Source organism: Oncorhynchus mykiss, chromosome 8 (assembly GCF_057628025.1).
Source record: "Oncorhynchus mykiss isolate SJ-2025 chromosome 8, ASM5762802v1, whole genome shotgun sequence".
Lineage (NCBI taxonomy): Eukaryota > Metazoa > Chordata > Actinopteri > Salmoniformes > Salmonidae > Oncorhynchus > Oncorhynchus mykiss.
In genome coordinates, this window is record NC_143029.1 from 86,872,779 (window position 1) to 86,895,916 (window position 23,138).

At 45.7% G+C, this 23,138-nt stretch overlaps 1 protein-coding gene across 1 annotated transcript in view; it reads left to right on the forward strand.

Annotated features, from left to right (window-relative positions):
- Positions 1-23,138, forward strand: part of LOC110492646 (receptor-type tyrosine-protein phosphatase F) — a 349,905-nt gene that overhangs the window by 214,690 nt on the left and 112,077 nt on the right. Inside the window, 2 exon segments of the mRNA XM_090182892.1 lie at positions 5,245-5,556; positions 10,965-11,158. Of these exon segments, the coding sequence (XP_090039018.1) occupies positions 5,245-5,556; positions 10,965-11,158 (506 nt within the window).

A 23,138-nucleotide genomic window follows, 5' to 3' on the forward strand; every position in this document is an offset into this window, starting at 1 on the left:
AATTCCAGTTATATCCATTCCCCATAAGCCTGTCATGTGGCTGTATCCTGCTGCTCTAGGCGCTAACAAAGCTTCTTTATAGAATAAAAAAGATTTGACATTCGTTGACCAGGAGTGTAGTTGAGATGATAGGAAGGGATTGGTGGGAAACCACTTATTTAGATATATTTTTTTATATATATTTTTTTTTAACCTTTATTTAACTAGGCAAGTCAGTTAAGAACAAATTCTTATTTTACAATGACGGGCCTACACCGGTAACTACTATTGGTAACTAATGGTAATTACAGGAGATGACCTAGTTATTACGTTATTACCACGCAATTACAGTGGTTCCTCCTTTTAAAAGTTTCGTTTTTACACCCGCCGCGGGACTCAGCGGCATTGCTCCAGACCACCACAAGGGGGCGTTAGATCACTCATTATTATGCATTTGGGTCCCAATGTTTTTTATATGATCAATCATATCGAGTAGTTCTGATGACGAATTTGACGCGAGCCACCCTTCTCTGGTGGCTTTCTTCAGACTTCAACAAAGATGGCTGACAAAACATTACGGGGGAAACAGATGTAAGTAGTTATAACGTCATAATGAGTCAAGCTAAAAATGTACATTTGAGAGGAATATGTTAGTTAGTGTTAGAGACAAACGATCGTGCATATATTTTTGTCAAAAGTAAATTTATAAAAATCGCAAATTAGCAAGTTAACTGACTAGCTAACATTAGCCAGCTAGCTAGCTGGTGTTATGACATGAGAACAGTATGACATTGTAATTTCGGGTTGTTTTAATGTTTTAGGGATTCCTGAGAACCAGCAAACCAGGCTGCCATCTTGAGAAACAGTGGATGTGAAGAGTCTAGCTAGCTAAAGCATTTACTGCAAATTAAATGTACAATTGTGTAAGCTTGCTTTGTCATGCAGCTGAAGTAACATAGCTAACGTTAGCTCACTATTTACTTGCTTATTGTGTAGTGGAGGATAAAAATAACTGTATGCCTATGGATGTGTAGCTAGCTACAGTATGTAGCCGATCTGTGTATGGACCCTAAAACGTTAGGTTCTGAACTAATACTGAACTAATATTCATACCAATCTATGAACCTCAGCTATCATAGTTGTTGAATCAACTTCAAGTGTGAATGGCATTAATGAAGCCTATGGATTGAGTAGAATATAATAACTTTATTGGGCCAAGGATGCAAGTCCTATATACACATGTACTGTAGTTAGTACCACGCATGAGATCCCCACATTGTAGCCTATGCTTTGAATATATTCACTGATCATGTACTCTTCCTTGGCAAATAAAGGTGCGGTTCAGGTATGAATCTCTATGAGACATTCTTTTTCAGTCATTATCCAATACCAGGTGTATCAAACTCCATTCTTTGAATGATGCTGTGTCTGCATGTATGTATTACAGATATACACTTCAACAGTGTTTACCACTCTGGACAAAAGAACGAGTCAAAATTCACCAAAGGCTGAAAAAACGGCTTACGAACGTTGTCTAAGCTGGAACACTAGCGCGAGCCCATAGCAAATGAATAGAATGGAACGTTGTCTAAGCTGGAACACTAGCGCGAGCCCATAGCAAATTAATAGAATGGAACGTTGTCTAAGCTGGAACACTAGCGCGAGCCCATAGCAAATTAATAGAATGGAACGTTGTCTAAGCTGGAACACTAGCGCGAGCCAATAGCAAATGAATAGAATGGAACATTCACAGAGCCTGTTATGACTGGAGTGATGCTTACAATTCCATTTGGCCTAAATGGCACAAAAAAAATATCCCTTTTTATGTTACCACTACAATCTGTTCGTCGGACGAAACTGGGAAAAAAACAACTTGTGTAGAAAGTAAACATCCGCACCTCGATGGTGTCAACTGTGCTTATGTCTGCGTAATGACAAAGTAGGGAAAAATAAAAACTTCTGATAAATGAGCTCGCTGCCCAGACTTACATAATTACAAAGAAGAGATTCTCCTGATTTAAATTGGTGCCCGCGACTTGAAGAAAATCTAAATATACATAGTGAGATATTTGGCGAAATAGACCGGCATGCCTCTCCATAGGAAAACAATGGGGGGGAGCTCAGCGTACCAAGGGCAAAAAGTACTTTGGGGCTAGCATTTGATGACAACCAAGCTAGCTGCTCAGGCTTACATACTTAGAAAGAGGAGATTCCCGTGATTAAAATGGCGCCCGACTTGAAAAAAATCAAAATATACACATTGCGAGATATTTGGCGAAATAGACAGACATGCCTATATTTCCCCCATAGGAAACAATGGGAAGACTGCAGAGTTCCAATATAATGATTTGTTGTTTACATTTTAACTACAAAACAACGTGAGCAGGTCTCATTGCCAACAATAGTGAAGCAGGCATTGTGACGTTGAACAATAAGCTGGGAATAGAATGTTCGGAAGGGGAGTTGTTGCCACGGTGCTCAATAGAACTAATAGGAGCTGGCAGGGTGAAAAATGCACTAAAATAAGTCCTGGTTTTTTCGCTATTACGCCAAAAAGATGGCAAGCAGCTGGGAAATATGGCCATATTATGAAACTGGGCTCCACAGCGGACACAATGAGCTAGTTATTATCAGAAAAGAACGTTGTTAAAAAATGTACGTGTTATTACCAGCCTACTATATTTCAGAGCACTCTCGTCTGAGTGTACCAGAGCGCAGAACAATTCATTTACGAGCGCTCAATATGGCCGGTGTCAGTAAACGTCGGGGAAAAAGCGTCATTAAATTGTTTCCAGCACAGTTTCAGTCACCAATGCTCTGGTTAACACGAAAACTTTACTAGGGCAAGTAAAATGGTATGAGTGGTCTCGTGTGTGTCTGTAAGTAGCTTGGGTGCTTGACTGCCGTTTTTAAGGCCAGAACGCTCAAATCAACCCTACTCCTCGGCCCGAACGTCCAGTGTGCGCTCCGAGAGTGAAACGGTCTGAATTTACCGACTGACAATTTGACAACGCTCTGAATTTAGGAGCGTCACGTTGTACAGCGCCATATGTTCTGTTCCATCCTAACGGAAACCCTGAGGGTTTTTCATGGAATGGAAACACCATAATATTAATGAAATGAATTAAGCAAGTACCAGTCAAACGTTTGGACACACCTACTCATTCCACAATTTTCTTAATTTTTAAAATGTTCTACATTGTAGAATTAATAGTGAAGACATCACAACTATGAAATAACGCCCGTCTCCAGCGTGCCCTGCATTGGGTAGTACAGACATTATTACCACGTTACCGGGTTATTACCATGTTATTACCACGTTACCGGGTTATTACCACATAACCACGTTACCGGGTTATTACCACGTTATTACCACGTTACCGGGTTATTTCCACGTTATAACCCCGTTACCGGGTTATTACCACGTTATTACCATGTTATTACCACGTTACCTGGTTATTACCACGTTATAACCCCGTTACCTGGTTATTACCATGTTATTACCACGTTACCGGGTTATTACCATGTTATTACCATGTTACTGGGTTATTACCACGTTATAACCACGTTACCAGGTTATTACCATGTTATTACCACGTTACTGGGTTATTACCACGTTATTATCACGTTATTACCATGTTAGCAGGTTATTACCACGTTATTGCCACGTTACCGGGTTATTACCACACTGCCGGGTTATTACCACGTTATTACCATGTTACCAGGTTATTACCACGTTATAACCACGTTACCGGGTTATTACCATGATATTACCATGTTACCGGGTTATTACCACGTTATAACCACGTTACCAGGTTATTACCAGGTTGTTACCACATTGTTACCGGGTTATTACCACGTTACCAGGTTATTACCAGGTTATTACCACGTTGTTGCCGGGTTATTACCATGTTATTACCGAGCTGTAATGTAAAGTGCTACCGAGGTCGGTGGGTGTGTGAAACCTGGTATATCTCTTAGCTGACACTACGACTGACAAACACCAACCACTGTCATCAAGCTCAGGGATACGCTGACAGTGTTAACACACTAGGGGGCACTGTGTTAACACACTAGGGGGCACTGTGTTAACACACTAGGGGGCACTGTGTTAACACACTAGGGGGCACTGTGTTAACACACTAGGGGGCACTGTGTTAACACACTAGGGGGCACTGTGTTAACACACTAGGGGGCACTGTGTTAACACACTAGGGGGCACTGTGTTAACACACTAGGGGGCACTGTGTTAACACACTAGGGGGCACTGTGTTAACACACCAGGGGGCACTGTGTTAACACACTAGGGGGCACTGTGTTAACACACCAGGGGGCACTGTGTTAACACACCAGGGGGCACTGTGTTAACACCAGGGGGCACTGTGTTAACATACCAGGGGGCACTGTGTTAAAACACTAGGGGGCACTGTGTTAACACCAGGGGGCACTGTGTTAAACACACCAGGGGGCACTGTGTTAACACCAGGGGGTTGCATTAGCTTTCAGAAATCTGAAGTGCAATGCTATTTGGCTAGCAGCCACACATTTTCTAAGTAAATTAGCTTATATTTGGCTAGCAGCCACATGATGCATGGCCATCAGAATGTTTATCATAGGGAGTAAGTAGCTGGCTACATTTCTTAATGTTGTGCTTCAAGTTAATGTTGCATTGTAACTTCCTATCGGAGAAACTACACGGGACGGACACGTCAGGCATGGGTGATCGGGTCTGCTGATAGAATGCCTGTTTGTGAATGCGGGAGTTCGATTGGTCAAGACGAGTGCAAAGATGTTTTATCGGAGTGGAGAAGTGCAACTTTTTACATGATGGATTCTGAATGAACCGTGACTGAAGCCAAGCAGAAGTTGCGATAAGAAGCATTTTAGACCTGCATTTACAAAACAAAGCAATATATTTTTTTCTGCGTTTTTTAATCTTTCCCTTTCTGTGCGAGACATGCAGAATCCTGCGTTATTGCGACCTCTGCACTCTCTTACATCACTCATAGAGACGAGAGTACAGAATACAGCTGAGGGCACAGTGATCAGTCCACCAATGTGCCACACACATACACTCCTTATTTACATATATCTACATATAAAAACAGAATTAGTTATTATATATCTGATTGAACCAATCTCTCAGTCCAGAGTCTGTAGCCCCTCCCTTCCCATCATTAATTATGTTGTTATTTTAGTTGGGTTATTATTTTAGCTTGATGCCTCCCTCCCCTGCTCGTTCCCTCCCTCCTCCCCCCTTTACAGCCCCCTCCGCCCCCCCTCAGGAGGTGCACCTGTCCAGTCTAAGCTCCACCTCCCTCAAGGTGAGTTGGGTGGCTCCGCCCGCCGCGTCCCGCCACGGCGCCATCGTGGCGTACACCGTCAGCTACCAGTCCACCGGCAGCGCCAGCGAGGACCCCGAGCGCCACAGTGTGTCGGGGATCGGAGCGGACGCCTCTAGTTATGTACTGGAGGGCCTGGAGAAGTGGACAGAGTACCAGGTGTGGGTTAGAGCGCACACTGATGTGGGCCCGGGCCCAGAGAGCGCTCCGGTCAGGATCAAAACTAAAGAGGACGGTAGGTTCTGGTTCTGGTTCTGAGTTGTACCGTCGTCCTCCCTTGGGTGAAGCCCTTCTACTCCGACGGACTCCTCCTTCCGTCCGTCTCTGTGGCTTTCCTGCCGTCATCTTCCCTTCTCTATTTGTCCCTTGACTTTAACCGTTTCTGGTCTCTACTGGTTTCTGCTGGTCTTTGCTGGTTTCTGCTGGTCTCTACTGGTTTCTGCTGGTCTCTACTGGTTTCTGCTGGTCTCTACTGGTCTCTGCTGGTCTCTACTGGTCTCTGCTGATCTCTGCTGGTCTCTACTGGTATCTGCTGGTCTCTACTAGTTTCTGCTGGTCTCTGCTGGTCTCTACTGGATTTTGCTGGTCTCTGCTGGTTTCTGCTGGCCTCTACTGGTTTCTGCTGGTTTCTGCTGTCTTCTGCTGGTCTTTACTGGTTTCTACTATTTTTCTACTGGTTTGTCCGTCTCGACTTGTCTCTACTGATTTATGCTATTTTTTACAGGTCACTATTGGTCTCTACTGGTCTCTATTGGTCTTAACTGGTTTTTACAGGTTTCTACTGGTCTCTTCTGGTATCTACTGGTATCTACTGGTATCTTCTGGTATCTACTGGTTTCTACTGGTCTCTTCTGGTATCTACTTGTTTCTACTGGTCTCTATTGGTCTTAACTGGTTTTACAAGTTTCTACTGGTCTCTTCTGGTTTCTATGTGTCACTTCTGGTTTCTACTACAGGTACGGCTTTACATCTCTTCTTCCTGTACTCTATACTGGTGATCTCTCTATACTGGTGATCTCTCTATACTGGTGATCTCTCTATACTGGTGATCTCTCTATACTGGTGATCTCTCTCTTCTCTCTATACTGGTGATCTCTCTCTTCTCTGGTGACCTCTCTCTTCTCTGGTGATCTCTCTCTTCTCTCTATACTGGTGATCTCTCTATACTGGTGATCTCTCTCTTCTCTGGTGATCTCTCTCTTCTCTCTATACTGGTGATCTCTCTATACTGGTGATCTCTCTATACTGGTGATCTCTCTCTTCTCTGGTGATCTCTCTCTTCTCTCTATACTGGTGATCTCTCTATACTGGTGATCTCTCTCTTCTCTGGTGATCTCTCCTCTCTATACTGGTGATCTCTCTCTTCTCTCTATACTGGTGATCTCTCTATACTGGTGATCTCTCTATACTGGTGATCTCTCTCTTCTCTGGTGATCTCTCTTCTCTCTATACTGGTGATCTCTCTATACTGGTGATCTCTCTATACTGGTGATCTCTCTCTTCTCTGGTGATCTCTCTCTTCTCTCTATACTGGTGATCTCTCTCTTCTCTCTATACTGGTGATCTCTTTGTACTGGTTATCTCTCTCTTCTCTCTATACTGGTGATCTCTCTCTTCTCTCTATACTGGGGATCTCTCTATACTGGTGATCTCTCTCTTCTCTCTATACTGGTGATCTCTCTCTTCTCTCTATACTGGTGATCTCTCTCTTCCCTCTATACTCGTGATCTCTCTCTTCTCTCTATACTCGTGATCTCTCTCTTCTGGTCCTCTCTCTGTGTTGACCTTCCTCAGTGACTTTCAGACTTGCTATCCAGGGTTAAGGCTCATCACCCTCAACGCCAACTCTTTTTATGACATCCCTTCTCTCTCTTGTCTTCTTCGTCCTGTGGTTCTGTCCTCGTGCATAGTTCACGTCTGGCTCTCCCTCTGAGCCCTGGAAACTGGAACACAACACACTTAGTCACGTCTCCTTTTCCCACTTCCCTCTCTTTTCCCACTTCTTTATTTTGTTCGGAGCGTGATGGAGTGTTCCTAGGAGGCAACTCTCTATAATTAATGTGTTTGAAGTTGCAGCTACACAGCTCATTGCTGTAATTAGAGGTTTTACACACACACACACACACTAGGCTGGCGGTAACGAGGCATCCTATGGGCAGCAGTCACATCTTTACGCATTCCTCTGTGGATTTAGCCACATTTTTAAAACCTCTTGAATGTTATGGCAACATTTTGATTTACGCCTCAATAGACATACCCAAAAGCACTCGTTTTTCTTGAGATTGCCATAAACAATAACTAGTAATGCTGCATAGTTCTAGAAAGGTCTGGAACTCACCTTTTTGGGTAAAAACAAATAGTTCTACATTTGCTGAGGTGTATTCACTTTTGAGGACACAAGCTCATGTACAGCAAATATTAGGACAATATAAAAAAAAAAGGAATATTGGATTTGTTCCTGTTCCTGTTCAACAGTAGTGGGGGGAATATGCCACATTTTGAAATGACTAAAATGCTTTTTTAAATATAGGAAAAATCTAATGATAGACACATTTAGAACCGGCCACATCAAAATGCGTCATTACCACCTGGATTCAGTCTTATGTAGCGATATTTGAAATGGTGTTTTTAACATTGGATAAAAGTAGAGACTCAGAGCTAGATAATCACACACTGCAGTTGAGGAACAATGGAAAAGTCATTCTGCTTTGAAATTTGATAAACTTGTGACCCTACTTTTGAGAAAATGTCCCTTGAATGTTTTTTTTTACCTTTATTTAACCAGGCAAGTCAGTTAAGAACAAATTCTTATTTACAATGACGGTCTAGGAACAGTGGTTAACTGCCTGTTCAGGGGCAGAACGACTGTTCGGGGGTTTGAACTTGCAACTTTCTGGTTACTAGTCCAACGCTCTAACCACTAGGCTACCCTGCCGCCCCAGTTTTGGTACATCTACTGGAGAGCTCTCCTTTGTCTACACCCATTCAGCATCATTCACACCCTCTTAAGCTTTAGCACCTGCTTTTGTAGTTCTCCATGGCAACGCTTCTTTTAAAGAAGCTTGGCAAACCAATCCGAACTCATCTCTCGTTCAACACGTCCATTAGCTCAGCCAATCATTGCTAGCTGGTAAGTTCCTGTCTTTTTCCTTGGCTAAACCAACTAGACTCGTAATTTAAACTTTTTATTTGTATTTACAGAAGGAATAAGAGCTTGTTATTGAGGCACATGGAAGTTCACATGTTCCAGAAGGCATTTCTGCCAAAACGCACGTAAAAAAATATATATATACAGTGCCTTGCGAAAGTATTCGGCCCCCTTGAACTTTGCGACCTTTTGCCACATTTCAGTCTTCAAACATAAAGATATAAAACTGTATTTTTTTGTGAAGAATCAACAACAAGTGGGACACAATCATGAAGTGGAACAACATTTATTGGATATTTCAAACTTTTTTAACAAATCAAAAACTGAAAAATTGGGCGTGCAAAATTATTCAGCCCCTTTACTTTCAGTGCAGCAAACTCTCTCCAGAAGTTCAGTGAGGATCTCTGAATGATCCAATGTTGACCTAAATGACTAATGATGATAAATACAATCCACCTGTGTGTAATCAAGTCTCCGTATAAATGCACCTGCACTGTGATAGTCTCAGAGGTCCGTTAAAAGCGCAGAGAGCATCATGAAGAACAAGGAACACACCAGGCAGGTCCGATATACTGTTGTGAAGAAGTTTAAAGCCGGATTTGGATACAAAAATATTTCCCAAGCTTTAAACATCCCAAGGAGCACTGTGCACGCGATAATATTGAAATGGAAGGAGTATCAGACCACTGCAAATCTACCAAGACCTGGCCGTCCCTCTAAACTTTCAGCTCATACAAGGAGAAGACTGATCAGAGATGCAGTCAAGAGGCCCATGATCACTCTGGATGAACTGCAGAGATCTACAGCTGAGGTGGGAGACACTGTCCATAGGACAACAATCAGTCGTATATTGCACAAATCTGGCCTTTATGGAAGAGTGGCAAGAAGAAAGCCATTTCTTAAAGATATCCATAAAAAGTGTTGTTTAAAGTTTGCCACAAGCCACCTGGGAGACACACCAAACATGTGGAAGAAGGTGCTCTGGTCAGATGAAACCAAAATTTAACTTTTTGGCAACAATGCAAAACGTTATGTTTGGCGTAAAAGCAACACAGCTCATCACCCTGAACACACCATCCCCACTGTCAAACATGGTGGTGGCAGCATCATGGTTTGGGCCTGCTTTTCTTCAGCAGGGACAGGGAAGATGGTTAAAATTGATGGGAAGATGGATGGAGCCAAATACAGGACCATTCTGGAAGAAAACCTGATGGAGTCTGCAAAAGACCTGAGACTGGGACGGAGATTTGTCTTCCAACAAGACAATGATCCAAAACATAAAGCAAAATCTACAATTGAATGGTTCAAAAATAAACATATCCAGGTGTTAGAATGGCCAAGTCAAAGTCCAGACCTGAATCCAATCGAGAATCTGTGGAAAGAACTGAAAACTGCTGTTCACAAATGCTCTCCATCCAACCTCACTGAGCTCGAGCTGTTTTGCAAGGAGGAATGGGAAAAAATGTCAGTCTCTCGATGTGCAAAACTGATAGAGACATACCCCAAGCGACTTACAGCTGTAATCGCAGCAAAAGGTGGCGCTACAAAGTATTAACTTAAGGGGGCTGAATAATTTTGCACGTCCAATTTTTCAGTTTTTGATTTGTTAAAAAAGTTTGAAATATCCAATAAATGTTGTTCCACTTCATGATTGTGTCCCACTTGTTGTTGAATCTTCACAAAAAAATACAGTTTTATATCTTTATGTTTGAAGCCTGAAATGTGGCAAAAGGTCGCAAAGTTCAAGGGGGCCGAATACTTTCGCAAGGCACTGTATATGCCTCTCCTGTGAAGTAGTGAAACGAATGACATGGTGGATTTGGCATCATGAGGATGTGGTCAGTGATGTGGTTCAGTGATGTGGTCGGTGATGTGTTCGGTGATGTGGTCGGTGATGTGGTCGGTGATGTGGTCGGTGATGTGGTCGGTGATGTGGTCGGTGATGTGGTCGGTGATGTGGTCGGTGATGTGGTCGGTGATGTGGTCGGTGATGTGGTCGGTGAGGTGGTCGGTGATGTGGTCGGTGAGGTGGTCGGTGATGTGGTCGGTGATGTGGTCAGTGACACTTTGCTTCTTCAAAGTCCAATATCTTTAAAACTTTAAACTTTAAACTTTAAAAAGACTGATGATATACAAAACATTTTGGGATTATTGGGAAAAAAAAAATAACCAAAAGAGTGGATTTTCCCTTTAAAATAATTATTGAGTGTGTGTGTGAAGTCAATGCACCAACGCCCCTCCTATATCATGACGTTCCCCAAAGTGACCAGTTGTTTTTGGGACCAGAGACCTCAGGTAGCACACTTCCTGAACAAACAGACACGCGTATAAATGAGTAACGTTGGGATCTTCGATTGGTAGCTAACTCATCTAGTTGTCGGTTCACTACCAGCTCTTTCTCCTTCTCCAGTGCTCAAAATCACCAGACCTCTTGGCATTTTCTTTACCTGTTTTCAGATATATAACACTTGCTTCCCCCCCCCCCCCTACCACAGTGCCAGGTGCCCCTCCCAGGAAGCTGGAGGTAGAAGCTGTGAACTCTACAGCCATCAGGGTAACGTGGAAGGCCCCCCTGCCAGGGAAGCAGCACGGCCAAATCAGGGGCTACCAGGTCATCTTCTCCAGGCTGGAGAACGGTGAGCCACGCGGTCAGCCCAACATCATGGACGTAGCCCTGCCTGAGGCTCAGGTACTGTCCTCCAACGCTCTCTTGTGTTTTTCCTCTTTTCTTTATCTCAATCTCTCTTTTTCATTCTGTCGTTCTCTTGATCCCTCTCTTTTTTTGTTCATCTCTCTCTTTCTCATTTCCCACCTCTCTATACCTCCTTTCCTCTCTCGCTCTCTCTCTCTGTCTCTCTCTCTCTCTCTCTCTCTCTCTCTCCCTCTCTCTCTCTCACTCATTCTCTCTCTCTCTTTACTTCTCTACCATTCTCAAACATCTACCCTTTCCTTTCCTTTCCACTAGAGCAGGGAACAGATGTGGAAATGTGTCTGTGTTCACTACTACATTTATTATTTATTTATCACAATCCTCTTCTTCTTTAAATGTCCCCCCCCCCTCCCTTCCTCTTCCTCTTCCTTAACCTGTGCCACTTGACTCCCAATTGCACTCGGAGCCGTATCCCCTCAGAGATTATTGTACTGCAACCAGGTTTTATGCTAACAGCTGTTAAATATCTCATGTATATTTTACATCAGAAGGGCTTAGTGGGATCAATCCTGTTCCTGTTCCTTTGTGGCTGAGGGTTAATACATGTTACTACACTGTCTTGTTACCCCTGGTCATACATTATATATATATATTCTCTCTCTCTCTCGCTCTCTCTCTCTCTCTCTCTCTCTCTCTCTCTCTCTCTCTCACCCTCACTCTCTCTCTCTCTCTCACCCTCATTCTCTCTCTCTCTCACCCTCACTCTCTCTCTCTCTCTCTCTCTCTCTCTTTCTCTCTCTCTCTCACTCTCTCACCCTCACCCTCACTCTCTCTCTCACCCTCACCCTCACTCTCTCTTTCTCTCACCCTCATTCTCTCTCTCTCTGTCTCTCTCTCTCTCACCCTCATTCTCTCTCTGTGTCTCATTCTCTCTCTCTCTGTCTCTTTCTCTCTCTCTCTCTCTCTCTCTCTCTCTCTGTCTCTCTCTCGCTCTCTCTCTTTCACCTTCATTCTCTCTCACTCGCTCTCGCTCTCTCTTTCTCTCTCACCCTCACACACTCTCTCTTTCACCCTCTCTCTCTCACCCTCACTCTCTCTCTCAACCTCTCTCTCTCTTTCACTCTCTCTCTCACCCTCTCTCTCTCTCTGTCTCTCACCCTCTCTCTCTCTCTCTCTCTCTCTCTCTCTGCCACCAAAACCGATTTACCCATGTTGCATTAATGCAGGGAGATGAAAACGAACAGCCCTAAGTCTGTAACCCTAAGGATTTGCAGATTCATGAATATCTTTAAACAAGAGGGGACCTTTGGTTTGTACTCAGGGAATTAAGTTGCGTGAACACGCGTTTGTTTTGTTCGTTGTCTCGACACCCTCGTTGCCCCCGACCGTATAGCATCTCATTTATACATTCTCTCTCTCTCTGTCCTCACTCTCCTCTCTCTCTCTGTCTCTCTCTCTCTCTCTCTCTCTCTCTTTTTTTGCTTGCTTGCTTGCCTGCTAGCCACTAGAAGTCATTGGCTAGAGAATGCCATTATGGAAGAGGAAGCCATGTTAACTCACCTTAGGATACTAAGGTATTACTAGAGCAGTCAACAAGATATCACAGTCTCACGTCCTCTGTAGCTCAGCTGGTAGAGCATGGTGCTTGAATTGCCAGGATAGGGGGTTCCATTCCCAGGACAACCCATACAGGGTTAAGGTTTAGGATAGGATGAATGCTGATTGGTTATGTTCAGGGTTAAGGTTTAGGATAGGATGAATGCTGATTGGTTATGTTCAGGGTTAAGGTTTAGGATAGGATGAATGCTGATTGGTTATGTTCAGGGTTAAGGTTTAGGATAGGATTAATGCTGATTGGCTATTGGTTATGTTCAGGGTTAAGGATAGGATGAATTATGTTCAGAAATGTATTATGATTGGTTATGTTCAGGATTAAGGTTTAGGATAGGATTAATTAATTCAATTCAGATATTAATTCTGAGTGGTTATGTTCAGGATTAATGTTTAGGATAGGATTAATTAATTAAATTCAGATATTAATTCTGAGTGGTTATGTTCAGGATTAATGTTTAGGATAGGATTAATTAATTAAATTCAGATATTAATTCTGAGTGCTTATGTTCAGGGTTAAGGTTTAGGATAGGTTTAATTAATTAAATTCAGATATTAATTCTGAGTGGTTATGTTCAGGATTAATGTTTAGGATAGGATTAATTAATTAAATTCAGATATTAATTCTGAGTGCTTATGTTCAGGGTTAAGGTTTAGGATAGGATTAATTAATTACATTCAGATATTAATTCTGAGTGCTTATGTTCAGGGTTAAGGTTTAGGATAGGATTAATTAATTACATTCAGATATTAATTCTGAGTGGTTATGTTCAGGATTAATGTTTAGGATAGGATTAATTAATTAAATTCAGATATTAATTCTGAGTGGTTATGTTCAGGATTAATGTTTAGGATAGGATTAATTAATTAAATTCAGATATTAATTCTGAGTGGTTATGTTCAGGGTTAAGGTTTAGGATAGGTTTAATTAATTAAATTCAGATATTAATTCTGATTGGTTATGTTCAGGGTTAAGGTTTGGGATAGGATTAATTAATTAAGTTCAGATATTAATTCTGATTGGTTATGTTCAGGGTTAAGGTTTGGGATAGGATTAATTAAATTCAGACATTAATTCTGATTGGTTATGTCCAGGGTTAAGGTTTGGGATAGGGTTAATTCAATTCAGACATGAATAACCTTTCGATTACTGGCCCAACACTCAAACTACTATTGTGTGTGGAGGGCACGGTGTCCTCAGCAGTGACTTCCTGTTCCGTAGATTGTGGATTAAATCCCAGCTCTGGAGACTTAAAAAAAAAATATATATATATATATATTTTTTTTTAAGCGGATTTAACAACGTGAAATCAATAAGGGATCATAGCTTTCACCTGGTGTAATGGGTGTTGGTGGCAGGGATGTCAGGCGCAGGAGAGTGAACTTGGTATAAAACGGAGCAGTTTAATGAAAAACTCAGAAAACCAAAATATACAAAAAATAAAATAAGAGGGTGCATCTCGTCTCGTCTGCAACCCGTCGCACACCAGAACATGACTAGCACCAATACATACAACAAACCGACCAGAACATGACTAGCACCAATACATACAACAAACCGACCAGAACATGACTAGCACCAATACATACAACAAACAATCACCGACAAGGACATGAGGGGAAACAGAGGGTTAAATACACAACACGTAATGAATGGGCTTGGAACCAGGTGTAATGGTAAACAAGACAAAACCAATGGAAAATGGATCAGCGATGGCTAGAAGGTCGGTGACGTCGAACACCGCCCGAATAAGGAGAGGGTCCGACCCCCCCCCCCCATCTACTTTAGTGACTACGTAGCATTTGGTTTTGAAGCAGGCTATCAACATTTCATCAACATGTCGTTGGCTACTGAACCAGCCTGACGATATGAGACTGCTGTGTTAAAAACCCATCGTTTATTTCTCTAGTATATGGATGATCTGATAGTCGGAACTGGTCGGAACTGGTTCTGTGACATTTTTACATTTTTACAACTTTAGCACAAACTTAGACTCCTCTATTTTTTTTTTTTAAAACAATAACCTGCATAGTAGTCAGAACGTCTCTGACGCTTGCTGAACAGGTTTTTATTGGTTGTCTTGACGTCAGTGACGCAGGCTGCGTGACCTGTTTGTTGGGACTCCTATCAACATCTCTGGTGGGGCTAAATACGTTCCACAGAACAGGCCTAATTAAAAGAACAGCGGTGGAAGAAATGGAGAAATGTTTGGCAGAGCATGTAGTGCAAATTACGTTCCTCGCCCTTCTTACTCCAACTCCACTCAACTCGCATCCTATGCAGGTGTGTGTGTGTGTGTGTGTGTGTGTGTGTGTGTGTGTGTGTGCGTGCGTGCGTGCGTGCGTGCGTGCGTGTGCGTGAGAGATACAGTGCTATGCTTCAGTAACTCTGTGGCCTTGCCTGCCTCAGCATGGAGGAGAGATGAATGAAGGAAATGAACAAGGGAAGGAGAGAAAGAAGAAGCACCATCTCAGCTTGTTTCTCTCTGTCAATCAAAAACACTCCTTCCTCTCTCCACGTCTCTTCCTCCCTCCTTCCTCTCTCCACGTCTCTTCCTCCCTCCTTCCTCCCTCCTTCCTCTCTCCACGTCTCTTCCTCCCTCCTACCTCCCTCCTTCCTCTCTCCTTCCTCCCTCCTTCCTCTCTCCACGTCTCTTCCTCCCTCCTTCCTCCCTCCTTCCTCTCTCCACGTCTCTTCCTCCCTCCTTCCTCCCTCCTTCCTCTCTCCACGTCTCTTCCTCCCTCCTTCCTCTCTCCACGTCTCTTCCTCCCTCCTTCCTCCCTCCTTCCTCTCTCCACGTCTCTTCCTCCCTCCTTCCTCTCTCCTTCCTCTCTCCACGTCTCTTCCTTCCTCCCTCCTTCCTCTCTCCACGTCTCTTCCTCCCTCCTTTCTCCCTCTTTCCTCTCTCCACGTCTCTTCCTCCCTCCTTCCTCTCTCCTTCCTCTCTCCACGCCTCTTCCTCCCTCCTTCCTCTCTTCACGTCTCTTCCTCCCTCCTTCCTCACTCCACGTCTCTTCCTCCCTCCTTCCTGCCTCCTTCCTCTCTCCTTCGTCTCTCCTTCCTCCCTCCTTCCTCTCTCCACGTCCCTTCCTCCCTCCTTCCTCCCTCCTTCCTCCCTCCTTCCTCTCTCCTTCCTCGTCTCAGCCGTGTCATCACATTTGCATTCCTCCCCACTCAAAATAGCGTTATCCGTTCGTTCCACAAAACAAGTCTCACTCGCCTTCTCTCGCTTTCTCTCTCTGGCTCGCTCTCTCTCTTTCTCTCTGGTAGCAGCAGGGGGAGGTGACAGGGCTAGCGTAGCAGTGTAGAGTGGTATTAGCAGGGGAGGTGACAGGGCTAGCGTAGCAGTGTAGAGTGGTAGTAGCAGGGGGAGATGACAGGGCTAGCGTAGCAGTGTAGAGTGGTAGTAGCAGGGGGAGGGGACAGGGCTAGCGTAGCAGTGTAGAGTGGTAGCAGCAGGGGGAGGTGACAGGGCTAGCGTAGCAGTGTAGAGTGGTATTAGCAGGGGAGGTGACAGGGCTAGCGTAGCAGTGTAGAGTGGTAGTAGCAGGGGGAGATGACAGGGCTAGCGTAGCAGTGTAGAGTGGTAGTAGCAGGGGGAGGGGACAGGGCTAGCGTAGCAGTGTAGAGTGGTAGCAGCAGGGGGAGGTGACAGGGCTAGCGTAGCAGTGTAGAGTGGTATTAGCAGGGGAGGTGACAGGGCTAGCGTAGCAGTGTAGAGTGGTATTAGCAGGGGGAGATGACAGGGCTAGCGTAGCAGTGTAGAGTGGTAGTAGCAGGGGGAGGGGACAGGGCTAGCGTAGCAGTGTAGAGTGGTAGCAGCAGGGGGAGGTGACAGGGCTAGCGTAGCAGTGTAGAGTGGTATTAGCAGGGGAGGTGACAGGGCTAGCGTAGCAGTGTAGAGTGGTAGTAACAGGGGGAGGTGACAGGGCTAGCATAGCAGTGTAGAGTGGTAGCAGCAGGGGGAGGTGACAGGGCTAGCGTAGCAGTGTAGAGTGGTAGTAACAGGGGGAGGTGACAGGGCTAGCATAGCAGGGTAGAGTGGTAGCAGCAGGGGGAGGTGACAGGGCTAGCGTAGCAGTGTAGAGTGGTATTAGCAGGGGAGGGGACAGGGCTAGCATAGCAGTGTAGAGTGGTAGCAGCAGGGGGAGGTGACAGGGCTAGCGTAGCAGTGTAGAGTGGTATTAGCAGGGGAGGTGACAGGGCTAGCGTAGCAGTGTAGAGTGGTAGTAACAGGGGGAGGTGACAGGGCTAGCATAGCAGTGTAGAGTGGTAGCAGCAGGGGGAGGTGACAGGGCTAGCGTAGCAGTGTAGAGTGGTAGCAGCAGGGGGAGGTGACAGGGCTAGCGTAGCAGTGTAGAGTGGTAGCAGCAGGGGGAGGTGACAGGGCTAGCGTAGCAGTGTAGAGTGGTAGCAGCAGGGGGAGGTGACAGGGCTAGCGTAGCAGTGTAGAGTGGTAGCAGCAGGGGGAGGTGACAGGGCTAGCGTAGCAGTGTAGAGTGGTAGCAGCAGGGGGAGGTGACAGGGCTAGCGTAGCAGTGTAGAGTGGTATTAGCAGGGGAGGTGACAGGGCTAGCGTAGCAGTGTAGAGTGGTAGTAGCAGGGGGAGATGACAGGGCTAGCGTAGCAGTGTAGAGTGGTAGTAGCAGGGGGAGGGGACAGGGCTAGCGTAGCAGTGTAGAGTGGTAGCAGCAGGGGGAGGTGACAGGGCTAGCGTAGCAGTGTAGAGTGGTATTAGCAGGGGAGGTGACAGGGCTAGCGTAGCAGTGTAGAGTGGTAGTAGCAGGGGGAGATGACAGGGCTAGCGTAGCAGTGTAGAGTGGTAGTAGCAGGGGGAGGGGACAGGGCTAGCGTAGCAGTGTAGAGTGGTAGCAGCAGGGGGAGGTGACAGGGCTAGCGTAGCAGTGTAGAGTGGTATTAGCAGGGGAGGTGACAGGGCTAGCGTAGCAGTGTAGAGTGGTATTAGCAGGGGGAGATGACAGGGCTAGCGTAGCAGTGTAGAGTGGTAGTAGCAGGGGGAGGTGACAGGGCTAGCGTAGCAGTGTAGAGTGGTAGCAGCAGGGGGAGGTGACAGGGCTAGCGTAGCAGTGTAGAGTGGTATTAGCAGGGGAGGTGACAGGGCTAGCGTAGCAGTGTAGAGTGGTAGTAACAGGGGGAGGTGACAGGGCTAGCATAGCAGTGTAGAGTGGTAGCAGCAGGGGGAGGTGACAGGGCTAGCGTAGCAGTGTAGAGTGGTAGTAACAGGGGGAGGTGACAGGGCTAGCATAGCAGGGTAGAGTGGTAGCAGCAGGGGGAGGTGACAGGGCTAGCGTAGCAGTGTAGAGTGGTATTAGCAGGGGAGGGGACAGGGCTAGCGTAGCAGTGTAGAGTGGTAGCAGCAGGGGGAGGTGACAGGGCTAGCGTAGCAGTGTAGAGTGGTATTAGCAGGGGAGGTGACAGGGCTAGCGTAGCAGTGTAGAGTGGTAGTAACAGGGGGAGGTGACAGGGCTAGCATAGCAGTGTAGAGTGGTAGCAGCAGGGGGAGGTGACAGGGCTAGCGTAGCAGTGTAGAGTGGTAGCAGCAGGGGGAGGTGACAGGGCTAGCGTAGCAGTGTAGAGTGGTAGCAGCAGGGGGAGGTGACAGGGCTAGCGTAGCAGTGTAGAGTGGTAGCAGCAGGGGGAGGTGACAGGGCTAGCGTAGCAGTGTAGAGTGGTAGCAGCAGGGGGAGGTGACAGGGCTAGCGTAGCAGTGTAGAGTGGTAGCAGCAGGGGGAGGTGACAGGGCTAGCGTAGCAGTGTAGAGTGGTAGCAGCAGGGGGAGGTGACAGGGCTAGCGTAGCAGTGTAGAGTGGTATTAGCAGGGGAGGTGACAGGGCTAGCGTAGCAGTGTAGAGTGGTAGTAGCAGGGGGAGATGACAGGGCTAGCGTAGCAGTGTAGAGTGGTAGTAGCAGGGGGAGGGGACAGGGCTAGCGTAGCAGTGTAGAGTGGTAGCAGCAGGGGGAGGTGACAGGGCTAGCGTAGCAGTGTAGAGTGGTAGCAGCAGGGGGAGGTGACAGGGCTAGCGTAGCAGTGTAGAGTGGTAGCAGCAGGGGGAGGTGACAGGGCTAGCGTAGCAGTGTAGAGTGGTAGCAGCAGGGGGAGGTGACAGGGCTAGCTTAGCAGTGTAGAGTGGTAGCAGCAGGGGGAGGTGACAGGGCTAGCGTAGCAGTGTAGAGTGGTAGCAGCAGGGGGAGGTGACAGGGCTAGCATAGCAGTGTAGAGTGGTAGCAGCAGGGGGAGGTGACAGGGCTAGCGTAGCAGTGTAGAGTGGTAGCAGCAGGGGGAGGTGACAGGGCTAGCGTAGCAGTGTAGAGTGGTAGCAGCAGGGGGAGGTGACAGGGCTAGCGTAGCAGTGTAGAGTGGTAGCAGCAGGGGGAGGTGACAGGGCTAGCGTAGCAGTGTAGAGTGGTAGCAGCAGGGGGAGGTGACAGGGCTAGCGTAGCAGGGTAGAGTGGTAGCAGCAGGGGGAGGTGACAGGGCTAGCGTAGCAGTGTAGAGTGGTAGCAGCAGGGGGAGGTGACAGGGCTAGCGTAGCAGTGTAGAGTGGTAGCAGCAGGGGGAGGTGACAGGGCTAGCGTAGCAGTGTAGAGTGGTAGCAGCAGGGGGAGGTGACAGGGCTAGCGTAGCAGTGTAGAGTGGTAGTAGCAGGGGGAGGGGACAGGGCTAGCGTAGCAGTGTAGAGTGGTAGCAGCAGGGGGAGGTGACAGGGCTAGCGTAGCAGTGTAGAGTGGTAGCAGCAGGGGGAGGTGACAGGGCTAGCGTAGCAGTGTAGAGTGGTAGCAGCAGGGGGAGGTGACAGGGCTAGCGTAGCAGTGTAGAGTGGTAGCAGCAGGGGGAGGTGACAGGGCTAGCGTAGCAGTGTAGAGTGGTAGCAGCAGGGGGAGGTGACAGGGCTAGCGTAGCAGTGTAGAGTGGTAGCAGCAGGGGGAGGTGACAGGGCTAGCGTAGCAGTGTAGAGTGGTAGCAGCAGGGGGAGGTGACAGGGCTAGCGTAGCAGTGTAGAGTGGTAGCAGCAGGGGGAGGTGACAGGGCTAGCGTAGCATTTTACGGTCTGCACCGTCAAAGCCCTGCAGCTTCTAACAGGCTTTCACATCCCACTGGATCTACTCAGCATGGAAAGATAGTTTCCAATATACAAATTTTTTTTTATTTTAAAATGTTGTATAATATGGTATATATTCCAATCGAATATACTCTATTGCCTCCCCAGGGGGTTCCAGAGAGTGTCAGGGGAGGCGTGAAAGGAAAGTCAAACTGTATTCGGTTGTCTAATAATGAATAAGTATTAGGCCTGTCTCTAGCTACAATATGTTTTATAAAAATAAATAAAATCACTTAAATAATCTTAAAGGAGGCCCACTGTCTCAGACTTTAAAAACACCTGCTCTGTAGTTTATTGTACATAAGCGTAGACATATTCGCAAATGTATAAAAAAATATATATATATATAAAACTTAAATATATTTACATAACTATTCAGACTCTTTACTTAGTACTTTGTTGAAACACCTTTGGCAGCGATTACACCTTTGGCAGCCTCGAGTCGTCTTGGGTATGGCACACCTGTATTGGCACAGCTGATGAGGTAAAACTCTGTCGTTCTGCCCCTGAACAAGGCAGTTAACCCACTGTTCCCCGGTAGGCCGTCTTTTTAAATAAGAATTTGTTCTTAACTAACTTGCCAGTTAAATAAAGGTTACATTTAAAAATATATATATAAAAAAAAATGTGGAGTTTCTCCCATTCTTCTCTGCTGATCCTCTCAAGTTCTGTCAGGTTGGATGGGGAGTGTTGCTGCACAGCTATTTTCAAGTCCCTCCAGAGATGTTCGATCGGGTTCAAGACCGGGCTCTAGCTGGGCCACTCAAGGACATTCAGACTTGTCCCGAAGTCACTCCTGCGTTGTCTTGGCTGTGTGCTTAGGGTCGTTGTCCTGTTGGAAGGTGAACCTTCACCCCAGTCTGAGGTCCTGAGTGCTCTGGAGCAAGTTTTCATCAAGGAGCTCTCTGTACTTTACTCCATTCATTCTTTGCCTCGATCCTGACTAGTCTCCCAGTCCCTGTCGCTGAAAAACATCCCCACAGCATGATGCTGCCACCACCATGCTTCACCGTAGGGATGTTGCCTGGTTTCCTCCAGAAGTGACGCTTGGCATTGAGGCCAAAGAGGTCAATCTTGGTTTCATCAGACCAGAGAATCTTGTTTCTCGTGTTCTGAGTCTTTACAGGCCTTTTGCACTCGGCTTCCGTCTGGCCAGTCTACCATAAAGGCCTGATTGGTGGAGTGCTGCAGAGTTGTCCTTCTGGAAGGTTATCCCATCTCCACAGAGGAACTCTGGAGCTCTGTCAGAGTGACCATTTGGTTTTTGGTCACCTCCCTGACCAAGGCCCTTCTCCCCCCAATTGCTCAGTTTTGCCGGGCGGCCAATTCTAGGAAGAGTCTTGGTGGTTGTGCTGCGGAAATGTTTTGGTACCCTTCCCCAGATCTGTGCCTCGACACAATCCTGTCTCTGAGCTTTATGGACAATTCCTTTGACCTCATGGCTTGGTTTTTGCTCTGACATGCACTGTCAACTTTGGGACCTTATATAGACAGGTGTGTGCCAGGTGTGTCCAATTAATTGAATTTACCACAGGTGGACTCCAATCAAGTTGTAGAAACATCTCAAGGATGATCAATGGAAACAAGATGCACCTGAGCTCAATGTCTAGTCTCATAGCAAAGAGTCTGAATACTTATGTAAATAAGGTGTTTCTGGTTCTTATTTGTTTAAATTTTCAAAAATTTCTTATAACCTGTTTTCACTTTTTCATTGAGTATTATATATTTTTTAAATCAATATTAGAATAAGACTGTACCGTAAAAAGACAAGGTGTCTGAATACTAGGCACTGTGTACTATTTCATACTTCCATCTGAGGACAAAAAAACCTGACAATTGTTTTTAGTGCTTTCATTCGTGCAAAGACATTGGTTACTAAAAACGTTTACTATGCAGGCTGGCTAATGTTTTCTCTGTGTCACTCTCAATTCAATTCATTTCAAGGGGCTTTATTGGCATGGGAAACATGTGTTAACATTGCCAAAGCAAGTGATGTAGATAATATACAAAAGTGAAATAAACAATAAAAATGAACAGTAAACATTACACATACAGAAGTTTCAAAACAATAAAGACATTACAAATGTCATATTATATATATATATATATATACAGTGTTGTAACAATGTACAAATAGTTAAAGTACACAAGGACAAAATAAATAAGCATAAATATGGGTTGTATTTACAATGGTGTTTGTTCTTCACTGGTTGCCCTTTTCTCGTGGCAACAGGTCACAAATCTTGCTGTTGTGATGGCACACTGTGGTATTTCACCCAGTAGATATGGGAGTTCAACAAAATTGGATTTGTTTTCGAATTCTTTGTGGATCTGTGGATCTCACACTCTCTGTGTGTCTCTCTTTGTGTCTCTCTCTGTGTCTGTCTTTGTGTCTGTGTCTCTGTGTGTGTCTCTCTCTTTGTCTCTCTTTCTCTGTGTCTCTCGCTGTGTCTCTGCGTCTCTCTGTGTGTCGCTCTCTGTCTCTCTCCGTGTCTCTCTGTGTGGGTTTCTCTTTTTCTGCGTCTTTCTCTCTCTCTATCTCGCTCTCTGTCTCTCTCTGTGTGTCTCTCTATGTCTCTCTCTGTGTGTCTCTATCTCTCTATCTCTCTATGTGTCTCTCTATTGCTATGTCTCTCTCTGTGTGTGTCTTTCTATCTCTCTATGTCTCTCTCTGTGTCTCTCTATCTCTCTATGTCTCTCTGTGTCTCTCTATGTCTCTCTGTGTGTCTCTCTATCTCTCTCTGTCTCTCTGTGTGTCTCTCTCTGTGTCTTTCTCTGTGTGTCTCTATCTCTCTATGTCTCTCTCTGTGTGTCTCTCTCTGTATAGCTCTCTGAATGTTGTTGTCCTTGGTGAGCAGCTATTGAAAATGATACATTTCCTTCAGACTAGGGCAGTCCCAAATGGCACCCTATTCCCTATATAGGGCTCTTGTCAACAGTAGTGCAGCATTTAGAATAGGGTTCTGTTTGGTACACAGCATGGGTAACGAGGCAGGACATCTACTACTGAACCTATCAACGTTTAGAGACTGTTCCAGACTGGTGTTAGTTACCGCTCTGCTCCAAGTAGAGGCCTTCAGGAGTCAAGGTGCACACCTTTTTATTCTACATTCTCTTTCCATATCTCTCTCTCTCTCTCTCTCTCTCTCTCTCTCTCTCTCTCTCTCTCTCTCTGTCTCTCTCTCTCTCTCTCTCTCTCTCTGTCTCTCTCTCTCTCTCTCTCTCTCTGTCTCTCTTTCTCTCTCTCTCTCTGTCTCTCTCTCTCCCTCTCTCTCTCTCTCTCTCT